Source organism: Podarcis filfolensis (assembly GCF_964270895.1).
Source record: "Podarcis filfolensis genome assembly, chromosome: 1".
Lineage (NCBI taxonomy): Eukaryota > Metazoa > Chordata > Lepidosauria > Squamata > Lacertidae > Podarcis > Podarcis filfolensis.
In genome coordinates, this window is record NC_139604.1 from 19,914,685 (window position 1) to 19,927,033 (window position 12,349).

The following is a 12,349-nucleotide window of genomic DNA, read 5'->3' on the forward strand; positions in this document are numbered from 1 at the left end:
CCCATAGGTGACTTTGAACATGGGTCACAGGGATGGCTGCAACAAACACGTCCCTGTTGAATCCTGCCTCATTACTTGTGACGAGGCGTGCTGCAGGCTCCTGCTGCCTTTCTCTTGCAGACAGATGACATAGTTGTTTAACCCAAAAAGAAAAAGAAAAAAGTCTTTTGAGAAACTTACCCCTGGAAACAGAGAAGGAAAAGGCAGTTGCAATGTATATGCTGTAACACTTGCAATTTTAAAAGTTGTGTTTTAGGGTGTTCTAATTCAAAGGCGAACTAGTAATGCAAAAAAGAAAGAAAGTAAAAAGCAGTCTTCTCAGTATTCCAGAACATCAGCAGCACGTTATTTGTTGCAATTAAGGAACAACACATTTTGCTTTTTAAATTCTCATTGGCAAACATGATAAGGATAATGAGGCTTGCATTTGGAATGACAGAAAATAAAATGTAATCTGTCTGTGCTATTATCTTTAGGAAAATTTGCTTCTCCGACTAGCATCCTGAAAACTAATGTAAGCCATCTTTCCTGTATGAAAAAACCATTAGACACTGATGGTTCCATATCACAAGGAAGCAGCGACTCTGTGGGCTATTTAAGACACTTGATTTCTTTATTCAGCAGCATTAATATGTCAGCACGTTACATAAAACTGTGGTTGCATATGCTGTCTTGAATGACAAATGCTGGGTAGAGGTTAGGAATTCAAAATTGAAATCTCTGAATAGTTTCTGGGAGGTTTTACTGTAGATTGCATAGGCTTACATTTTGTGAATTTGTTGTGAAAATTGTGGTATGTCCAGCTTACTGTCATCTCCTTTAATAAGTGCAATTCCCGAATTAAACTATTGCATTCTAGCAAAAAAGCTGCTTTAGGTAGAATATATAATATATACACAAAACTGTTTTGCCTGACATAGCATTGCACAGTGGTCAGAATGTTGACAACCTTGCTCTTTTCAGATGAAGAAGATGAAGATGATGCCGTGGTACAAAAACCACCAGTTGAGCCTGAAGAAGAAAAAACATTGAAAAAAGAGGAGGAGGAGGAAGGTACAAATTTATCATAACACATTTAAACTATTGCTCAACTTTGTGTCTCTCTTTAACAGGTGCAGAATTATAAAGAAGGTTTATATAATAATATAAATACAGTGTGTGAAGATTTTTTTTAATGTACAGAACTTAAATAATTGTTTTTAATATCTGAACATACACTCTTATTTTAAAGATTAGAATGATTTCATTTGTAGTCTGCCATCTAAAAATAAAGCTCCAAATCTGTTTCCCCCAGTTGCCCCTCATGAACTGACAGAAGAGGAAAAGCAACAAATTTTGCATTCTGAAGAATTTTTGAGCTTCTTCGACCAATCAACAAGAATTGTGGAAAGAGCTCTTTCTGAGCAAATTAACATTTTCTTTGACTACAGTGGGCGAGACCTGGAAGAGAAAGAAGGGTAATATGGGAATCTTACAAATGTGTTGCTAGGTTTGTTTTAATCTTACTGAAAGTGATCCTAAGTCTGCCCTCTTCAATTGTTCTTGCAGAGAAATTCAGGCAGGTGCTAAACTGTCCCTAAACAGACAGTTTTTTGATGAGCGTTGGTCAAAGCATCGTGTTGTTAGTTGTTTGGACTGGTCATCTCAGGTAACAATAACACTTCATTAAAAACTTTTCTTCTAGAAACCCTTTAGCAGGCATTATTCTCATTTACCTGCAGTTACAGTGTTATCGTATTTATTTAATGCACAGTTGCTTAATTCATTGCGCAGAAAGAAAGGAAGGAAAGAATAATGTGCAGAAGGCATTGCTAAGGCATAACATAGAAGTGTGTGAGCTGCAAAACTGAGCAGTCTGCATATATCAAAACAGAAGACAACTCTTCTGTTTCTACTGGTTCTGAATTGTTGGTTTAATTTTGAAATTGCTATTCTAGCTGTAGCTGCCTAATTAACAAGGTTGACCTTAGTAGCTTAATTTTAAATCATACGATAATTTAAGTTGTCTGATCTTACCTCTGTAAGCAACAACCTTCCCTTTTGTTCTCAATTACTTTTTGAATCCAGTATCCAGAGTTGCTGGTAGCCTCTTACAACAACAATGAAGATGCTCCTCATGAACCTGATGGGGTGGCCCTTGTGTGGAACATGAAATACAAAAAAACAACTCCAGAGTATGTCTTTCATTGCCAGGTATGATGTGAGTTCCTGCCTTGCCAGACTAAGAATTTTATGTTAATGAATGTGGACATGAGCCGCCTTCTACTTGTCAGCATAATGATTTCATTGGGCAGGCATGAACTTTAAGCCGCTTGTGTTTGCAAATACATGTCAACATCTGAGGAATCCATTAATCCTTTTTAAAGGTTCGTCTATAGCAAGCAGCCTTTATAACACCATTTGGATTATTTAAGTGTGTTGCAGTTCTGTATTTCTTATTCTGATTGCATAAAAGGAAGCTTCTTTTGTGTGTCAAATGCAAGGAGATGTTTTAAGAACTGTGGTCTTAAAATGTGCGACGAGACCCGAGACCTCTGAATAAAAATGTTCGTAGCCTGAGGATTTAAAGCAGGATAAGTTAAAACACATGTTTTCAGGCGGAAAAACTGAGATCCACTTATAAAATGGGTTGGCGGAAGGTTAAAAATGTACTAGTCTAGTTTGCTATTGTGTTTTTCAAAATCTCACAATTCTGAAACTTCACAAACCATTGCTGAAATGTAATGTGATATTGTAACATCATTCTAAAGGTTTCAGTAACAATTGAAATATAGAAAAAGCATTTACTTTTCTTTTTTCTTTTGCCCTTACAGTCAGCTGTGATGTCGGCTACCTTTGCAAAATTTCATCCAAATTTGGTGGTTGGTGGCACATACTCAGGACAAATTGTGCTATGGGATAATCGCAGCAATAAGCGAACACCAGTTCAGAGAACTCCCCTTTCAGCTGCTGCTCACACGGTAGGGAGTGGAATATCACATATCCCCCCCCCCCAATTACTTCCTTATTCTCAAATTAACCCATTAATGTAGGATGAGGAGTGATAATCTGTTACTATGTTTTGAAGGCTGCAAACAATAGGCATTCGTTTTTTGCAGCATTCTATGTTAAAAAATATTCTACATAAGGCTCTTATATTAGAAACCTTTTTTTTTAAGTTAGGTCTTCATGTGCTTTTTTTTATTAAATTCTTCAGATAATCAGATACAAATTCAGCTACCCTTTCTCCCCCAGAGGCAATCCACCACTTAATATTGCTCAGCCCGAAAGTATTCCCACTTATCCACGTGTCCTTTCTCCAGCTTCCAAGTGCTCTCTGCATTTATCAGTATTAGACATGACGTTGTATCTGTAACTGTCCATTCGTACCCACATCCATATTCAGAGGCATATTAGTTCTACTAGGAAAACATCGAGCTATAGAAGTTACTAATTATGCTTTCAACACAGCCTGTCTGACCAAGGAGCTCACTTAGCTATGCTCTGTGCTTTGTGACCATTGATAAAGTATATAATACTTTTTAAGGACTTGTAGCAACTCCTTTCAATGCCCCCCATCTCCTTTAGTTGCATTTTAACCTATGCTCAGTCCCTTCTTCATCACAGCTTTTGTTTGCCACTCTTCCCTCCGCCCCACTGCCCCAATAAATGGCATAGTTGAGAAATAAACTCTTGACAGCACCGTTTGTGCTTTCAGCTAAATTTGTAATGCTACAGAAGGGCTAGGCACCTTGCACACAAAACTCAAACCCCTGTTGGGGAGCATCTGTGGAAAACAGTGAGCTAGGTACCCAGATAATCTTGCCTATCTTCTCAACTTAAATGTCATTTTAAAAGCTAAATTTTGCACTTGCGCTAAGTTGTCTGTAAATTACCCTGACGAAACATCGCTAATCTACGTCGCCCACTTCTGCTTTAGCATCCTGTGTATTGTGTGAATGTGGTGGGGACTCAGAATGCCCATAACCTTATCAGCATCTCGACTGATGGAAAAATCTGCTCGTGGAGTCTGGATATGCTTTCACAGCCACAGGTAAAACAATCAAACGCTGCTTCTATGTGATCCGTGTGCAGTCTCACACCAGAGTTCTGTGCATGTGCAGAAAATAATTTTAGAACATTAGCATTTTGATGGGATTGGCTTTTCCCGTTCGGAAGGTGCACGTTCAGCTCTGTTTTTACTGCACCATGACAGTGTCACCAAGGGACTTTTTCTCCTGTTAGCAATTACCTTAGTCTTGCTTGGCGAACAAAACATTTTGGTTGGCTCTGTCTATATATTTTGTAGTTTGCACTTTGTTTTTTAATTTGGTTTGCTTTTCCTCGCGTGCCTCGCGACACCCCTCCGGCCTGTTTTGCGGAGTCAAATGCTTGACTTCTCAATTGCAAACGATAATTTCATGGTATCTTGCAGGTCAGTTATGAGGATCAGATCCATGCATGCCGCACTGGACTCCTTGGAAAAGTGGGATATAAATTTATAGCATAGGAAGCCATGTGGAAAGGGCACAATTTATATAATTCACATGTTAAGCCAAAGACGGCTGTGGGCAGGATTCCTGCAATTTGCAGGGGTTGGACTAGATGACCCTCAGGATCCCTTCCAACTCTATGATTCTAAGTGTAGATCTTAGGTCCTCCAGGACGTTCTGAGAAAACAGGGCCATGCCCTGTTTTTATGCAGTTCGTGCATTTTTATTGCATCACATGCTTTAAACGTGAGAATAAGAATGCAGCAAGATTCAAAAAATGTTTCTTTGGAAACTAGTATCAGAAATCTTCCTTGATTCTTGGCAGAAAGTTCTCAGCAAACCGGAAAGATTTGTATGTGATATTTTTCTCCCCAGGATAGCATGGAGCTAGTTCACAAGCAATCCAAGGCTGTAGCTGTCACTTGTATGTCTTTCCCTGTTGGTGATGTCAACAACTTTGTCGTTGGAAGTGAGGAAGGCTCTGTGTACACAGCATGTCGCCATGGCAGGTGAATAGAAACTGGGACCCCTGTTTTTAAAGGAGGACGGCCCTTCTTATTATGTTCTGTAAGATAAAGCAGGTTTGAGGTAGTTCCTCAAACTGTTATATGGGCAACTGTGTATAAACAATGCAGGGTATTCTTTCACGTTCCAGAAAGCCTCTTATTGGCATAAATATTTCCCTTATTCTGGATAAAATGGCTTTAGAATTATGTAATGGGAGATGAAGTTTAGCCATCATTCTGGTCATTTGAATCATGGCACAACATCCCAGACCCTCACTTCTGCAGATAATTGTACAGTAGTATCACGCACCAATCTTAAATTGGGTAGCATGTCTCCTGCTGTTCAATCTGTTTTGAAATTGTCTGGCTGTATCTTATCAATTGCTTTCTTAAATGAAATTGAGGCCCCAGTCTCAGCTCAGACACACACCAGCCCTTCCTTTATAGCACTTTGGGTTAAAGCTAACCAAAATTGGTGGTTCTTCCATTTAATCAATATTGATACTATTGGGAATGCCCTGGTTTCAAACTGAAAATTGACCCAGGAACATGTGCATATTTCTGAAAGTTTTGTGCACGGCAACGTCTTCATTTTTGTGGCCCAAATATTTACTTTCTGTGAGAGAATTAATCAGATGGCATAGCACTTCTTAAGCACTGTTTTGCATCTTGAGGAGGCATATTTCCCCAAGGTTTATTTAATACGTGATTTTAAAATTCTGAGGTATGTAGCTATATTCAGGGGCACTTCTGCAACGCCACTACGAGGAAAAATTGCAGCCTTTGGGGTTTTTTTTATTTTGAGAAAAGGCAAGTCAGAGGTGACATGAAAGAAGTTTTTGAAATTTTGCAGGGCACAGAGAAAGTAGATAGACAAGTAGACAAGTAGATTAGACCATGTGGGCATTCAGTGAAGCTGAATGTTGGAAGATTCGGGGCAGTTAAAAGAAAGTGCTTCTTCACACAGTGCGTAGTTAAACTATAGAACTCTCTCTTGCAGAGGGCAGTTGATGGCCACCAACTCGAATGGCTTTAAAAGAGAATTAGACATATTCATGGAGAAGGCTGTCAGTGACTACTGAGCATGATGGCTGTGCGCTGCCTTCACAATTGAAGGCAGTATCCTTCTGAAGGCCAGTTGGTGGAAGCCACAGGAAGGGAGAATGCTCTTGTGCTCTTCCTGTGTTCTTATGACTATTAGTAGTGTACAGTGGAACCTCGGTTTTCGAACGTAATCTGTTCCGGAAGACCGTTCAACTTCTGAAATGTTTGAAAACTGAAAGCGGAAGCCTTGATACAATAGGGAAACACAAAATGGAAGCCTCGTGGCACGTTCGGCTTCCGAAAATCGTTCAAAAAGCAAAGCAGTTACTTCCAGGTTTTTGGAGTTCGAAAGCCAAAACGTTTGACTTTCGAGACGCTCAAAAACTGAGATTCCAGTGTATTGATTTTGAAGGGGCAAACATCTATTGGGTAAGCATATGTTTATTAAGTTCCTACCCTATTATTTAAAAAATGTATCTCAAATTATTTACGATTTTGTTGTTCTTGTTCGTAAGAAAATTCATTCCTGTGTGTGTGTGTGTCTCTTGCAACAGCAAAGCTGGAATCAGCGAGATGTTTGAAGGGCACCAAGGACCTATCACAGGGATCAATTGCCATGCAGCGGTTGGACCTGTAGACTTTTCCCATCTTTTTGTCACTTCTTCTTTTGACTGGACTGTAAAGCTTTGGACTACTAAGGTATCTGAACTTGAGACGTCTAATTGTCTCAATTTATTGAGGAAACAATGTAAGCCACAGTCCCATCTGTTGGCCTATATAGGCAACCATCATGTAAACAGTAATGTGGGACCGCATTAGTTCTGTTGACAATGGTGATAGGAATATCTGTTTTCAGTATCTCTCCTGTAATGCATTTAGACATAAATTCATTCATCCTTTAAAAAAAAATACCTTGTTCATATTGTGCTGAGGTAATTCATATGAACATGGATCTTCCCACCATCTCCTACAACCTCTTGCTGAGGTTCTCCATGGCTCTGCTGAACTTTGGCATGTCATATTTCTCATCATCAAATACTGTGCGCATATATATATATATAAATATTTATATTTATATATATATGTCAGGGCTACCCTAGGTCCCAGCTCACAAAGGACCAACGCTGCTTCGTTGTCAAGTACAAAAGTCTTTATTGAAGTTCAGTTTCACTTCCAAAGCCGCAGCGCGCAGCTCTACGTCTCAACCGTTAGACCGCTGATGCTCCGTCTGAGTCTCCTCCCCCTTGACACCAATTTAAGATTCTAGCCTTGCTCCACCTTTTCCGCTGCTCTTTCCTCCTCTGGGTCCGCCTGCCCGCCGGGGTCTCGCCCTTTCTAGCCTCCTCTGACGCTGATTCCCCTGAGCCCTCTCCCTCCCTCCTGCGGGCTTTAGGAGCTGGCTCCCCATTCGGGTCTCCTGCTGTCCCGCGCGCCTGCACATTTGAACTTGGCGCGTGCGCCCAGCCAGCAGCTTTCCTCCTGACCGTTTCACTGCTGCTGTCGCTGCTTCCCCCTTCAGGGGGGCTAGCTGCAACTGACCTCCTTTCCGTTCCTCCACTCTCCGATGGAGGCGTGGTCAGCCCTGACTCCCTCTCTGGAGGAGACGCTGGCCCTGATACATGTGACTCCTCCCCCCCACTACGCTCTGGTGGGGAAACTGGTCCCGATCCTCCACTGCTGTTTTGGGGTTCCCCTCTGGCTCCTTGTTTCTGGTGCGTCCCCCCTGGGACCCCCCTTGCCCTGACCATCGGCGCCCCCTTCTGGGAATCTTCTGATTCGCTGGAGAAGCTCATGGAATCTCTCGGGCCACTGTCATACTCCCCTACGCTGCCCTCGGATTCTTCCCCTTCGCTCTCCAATTCCTCTCTCCCCATTGCTCCTGCTCCTGATTCCCTGACAATATATATATATATATATATATATATATATATATATATATATATATATATATATAAAAAATTAAGCAAAGATGAAAATGTGCAAAGCAAGAAAATACTAAATTATATTACATTGCAGTTTCAGAAGCACACTGTTCATATTATCAGCAGTAAGTTGCAGTTAGACCTTAACATTTGAGAATTACAATCTTTGTAACACTGATAGATGCTAGCTTCACAGAAATCTGAGGTTGCTTAGAAATGGATCCAGTCTGCTTTATGTCAAATGGTATCACCAAATAAAATAAAACTGAAGGGTTTAAAGTCCTATGTTAGACTACGTTCTTTCTACCTGACGGCAGTATTTGCAGAGGTAAAACTGAGGTTGTTTTCATTTTACTTGGCCACAAGATTTATTATTTTTTGTGGGAAAAGGTTCTCTGGCGAACCTTTTCCTTGCTTTGTTCAAAATTAATCACACTGCTACTTTAGTTGCCGACAATGTGGATGAGAGATGTTTATATACCGTATTTTTCCACCTATAAGATGCCCCCATGTATAAGACGCCCCCTATTTTTGGGGACTCCAATTTAAGAAAATGGGGGGAGATGGCCCCCGTGTATAAGACGCCCTCAAATTTTGGACATTATTTTTTAGGGGGGGGGAACCTAGTCTTAGACATGGAAAAATACGGTACTTGGTCTTATTTACCTTGCTAGCTTTTGTTTTCTGAATCGTGAAATACATCAATTTGTGTGTTTTTCTTTTCCTTCAGAACAACAAGCCTCTGTACTCATTTGAAGACAACTCAGACTATGTTTACGATGTGATGTGGTCACCCACCCACCCTGCCCTCTTTGCCTGTGTGGATGGAATGGGAAGGCTTGACCTATGGAATCTCAACAACGATACTGAGGTAGGATCAGATTATATTGGGTATTCCAAAGCTGAAAATAAGTTTACCAGCCTTAAAACAAACTTGTGATCTTTTAGTAACTGCAGCCCAACTTTTTGTACATACATTTTAAAGTTATTTTGCCTTCCCATCCTATTTACAAGACTGGTTAGGAGAATCCTGCCCAGTGTATGCAGATTCCTTTCCCTTGGCCACTACACTTGGGAGTACAGTGGGCCCATATTCTGTGAGGTCAGAGATCACTGTAAATAACAAGAAAAGGAATGCACTTAAATTGATGTGCCATCTCTTATTTGTACTTACTGGGACGTTGGCTAAAATCAGCTTCTTGCATTTATTGTACTCCCAGGTATCTTATCTCCTGAGTGAAGACAGGTTCTTTGTGCATCGCTCATCATGACACCATAAGACGGTTGAAAAACCTCTCACTACAGCTTCATGAATCTACCCAATGATTTGTTAGTGCTCTTACAACAGCATAATAATGTAGCACCAACACTGTGTTGGGCACAGTACAAAACCCAAACATGATGCTGCCACGGAGTGCTTTAAGTACTGCTTTAATATTACTTTTGTGCGGGGAACCCACCACACTTAACTGATGTATAGGTGATTAATGGCTGTACTAAAGTAATTTTTGCCCATATACTTCACATTCAACACACATAGACAAGGTTTTATCCAAAGGAGGAGGGACACAGTAAGTTGGAGCTGTCATCTTTAAAGGCTTGGAGCTCTATTTCCTATCATTACCAACATTCCTCTTCTGAATGTTCACATCTGAATCACGTAAATTTTAAACTTTTGAAAGGTATAATGTGTTCCTTCATACAGTATTTTGTTCCTGCGGCATAAGGAACAGCCGGCACACTTCAGTGTCTGTATTGCCATCTTAATATTTGCGTTGAAGGTTAAGAAAGTTTGGAAGATACTATAAGTCCAGTTGAAACATGGTATGTTTTTAAAACTGGTATAGGTGCCAACAGCAAGCATTACTGTGGAAGGTAATCCTGCCCTAAACCGCGTGCGATGGACAAATTCAGGACGTGAGATTGCTGTCGGAGATTCAGAAGGACAAATAATAATTTACGATGTGGGAGAGGTAGGTAACTTTCAAGTGCTTCCAAAGTAAAAATGATGTCTTACATTATTTTACCTCAGTCCAATAATAAAAGGCACTTATTTGGGTCAGGTGGCCATAGTTCTTTCACTGCAGATGACAGTGTGTATTTAAGTTTCCGCATACAAAGATACAGCGTTAAGATTTCAGCAATTCAAATATTTTTTATTTAAATGGATGTAGTTTTATGTAGTAGTAAGAATTCCGGGTGTGTCTAGTTTTGTTATGGGGTGGGGGGACTTCAGCCCCTCACCCCAATGGTCTTTCGCCAGTCCCTATTGCCAGGGAGGGCTGCTCATCTGTACTTCCCTTTGGGGTTAGGCAGTTGTTTGATGGAGGGCCAGATGGCAATAATCAGTAGGCCAAAGGATTGGACAAGCTGGTGCTCTTGTGAATCAGGGTAGCACAATGGCTTGAATCCAAGGATGCCCTTCCACTAGCACAGGTGTGGACAACCTGCAGGCTTTCCCATTGGAGCCCCAAGGCTATTTTGGCCATGCCACACCCCCCCCTACATCTGATATCAAGTGTAGGGCAGGCAAAGACCCTGCTCAGCCAGAAGGCATTTGCAAGCGCTGCCCTTTGCAAAGGGCATTAAAAGACCCAATTATTGGATGATTGATGGGTTTTGCGAAGCCCTTTTAAAGCTTCTCACAAGATCTGCCGTCAGCTGATGTTTGGGCTTTGCAGAGAGTTTTTGCAGTTGTGCATTTACCCGCATGGTTTGATTTCAAACATGAAGGCAAAAGGCCACTTGATGCCACTGTAACAGGTGATTGGTGGGTGGCCTTGTCAAATTGGCCTGCAAGAAGTGGGGGGTGTAAAGATTTGGCCCAGTGGTCGGATCCAGTTCTCCAACCCTGATACTAGCAGATAGTTCTTAGTGCTGCTACACAGGTTATTTCTGACCTAGCAGAAGAGTGTTGCATTAGAAGTGTGACCCCAACTCCAGAGTAATTCCTTCATTTGTACAATTTCTTAAGACCATTCTACAGCCCGCTGCAGTTAATAAGCTACAGCCTATATTTTCCTTTTTCACCATGTTTCTCACACTTTAATAGAACCCCTGTTGCATTCAGGTGCTGCACTATGAAAAGTCTAGTGCTTGAACAAGGGCATTTCTCCTGCTCACAATCCTTTGGATTCAAGCTGATGAGTTTAATTTTCATACGTCCACTGATGTTCCCATGTAACTATTTCTCCACAGCAAATTGCGGTTCCCCGAAATGATGAATGGACACGTTTTGGTCGAACTTTAGCAGAAATTAATGCCAACAGAGCTGATGCAGAAGAGGAGGCAGCGACCCGAATCCCTTCCTAGGTTGTTGAAGTGGGGGGTCTCGCTGTGAATTTGGGGATTGGTTATAGAGGGCTTCAGAATAGTAGCATCTGTTAAGTATGCGGCTGAACTTGAAATTTAAAATGTGGAGTAAACTGTGGAGTCGACAAGTGTATAAAGATCAGTGAAATTGATCTTGCAAAGTTGCTTTTTAATCCCTGAATCACCACCCTTAATCTGATAGATATAATTTATTATTTACCCTGACTTGGCAAGGTGTATGTTCTACTGAAACACTAACCACGTTGAATATTTAAAGTTCAACTTTCAATGGCATATAACTATTTCAGAGCAATTTAAGTTCTGTAAGTTTCTGAACAAGAGCTTTCCCCAGTCAAACTGACAGGCTATGCTGTGGACATCAATCTCTGGGGCAGTGGGAAAGTGTTATGGCTATAGTACTCTTAATGGCTTAGATTTGTGCATGCATCTGTTCACAGTAACCTTTATCCTAATTATTATATAATAGGCTCCAGACTACAGTGGTAGGTCATGTATATGACTAAAAAAATCTGTAAACCCTTTTTTGTAATGGAAACTTTCTAAAATACCTGCTAAGTACTTTGGATTTTTTTGTTTGTTACATTTCTGCAGTAGAGTAAGAATTCTTTATAAATAAACATTACATGGCCTCTTTTCTCACAAGCATCTGTTTAAAGACTTGTTTTTCAAGAGTTGGCATTTTCAGAGGTTTATGCAGGGGCAGGGGTGAGGGGCTGCAGGAAAATAATTAACTTACAAACTCCATTTCTTTTTAAAAAAATATATTGTGCCTATAATAAAAATGGATTTGGGATTTATTTTGTAATTCTTCAGTTTACTTGATATTGCTCATGTAACAGTTCTTTAAACTAAAGCAAAAAGAATGTGCACACGAGGCAATTCATACTTTCAAAAGCAACTTGTCCATTTTTTCTCTATGTAGTAGGTGTGGTATTGTCTTACCATCAAATAAGATCAGTGTAAATTTCCACATTATTTGATTTATTTTTTGCACATCAGTTTCTCTGCTATGCAATAATAAGATATACATTTTTAATTGTTTCTGAAATATCTGCCTATAGGCTTGAAGCTA

General features: G+C 40.5%; 1 protein-coding gene across 8 annotated transcripts in view; it reads left to right on the forward strand.

Moving 5' to 3' along the window:
* Positions 1–11,919, forward strand: part of DYNC1I2 (dynein cytoplasmic 1 intermediate chain 2) — a 37,344-nt gene extending 25,425 nt beyond the window's left edge. For all 8 annotated transcript variants that reach the window (XM_083629288.1, XM_083629294.1, XM_083629289.1 and 5 more), the window contains 11 exons: positions 964–1,053; positions 1,295–1,457; positions 1,549–1,648; positions 2,068–2,193; positions 2,814–2,960; positions 3,920–4,033; positions 4,848–4,981; positions 6,577–6,721; positions 8,675–8,815; positions 9,792–9,917; positions 11,143–11,919. In XM_083629288.1, the coding sequence (XP_083485414.1) occupies positions 964–1,053; positions 1,295–1,457; positions 1,549–1,648; positions 2,068–2,193; positions 2,814–2,960; positions 3,920–4,033; positions 4,848–4,981; positions 6,577–6,721; positions 8,675–8,815; positions 9,792–9,917; positions 11,143–11,256 (1,400 nt within the window). In that variant the 3' untranslated portion in view covers positions 11,257–11,919. The remainder of the gene's footprint in view (positions 1–963; positions 1,054–1,294; positions 1,458–1,548; positions 1,649–2,067; positions 2,194–2,813; positions 2,961–3,919; positions 4,034–4,847; positions 4,982–6,576; positions 6,722–8,674; positions 8,816–9,791; positions 9,918–11,142) is intronic.
* Positions 11,920–12,349: the final 430 nt, after the last annotated feature.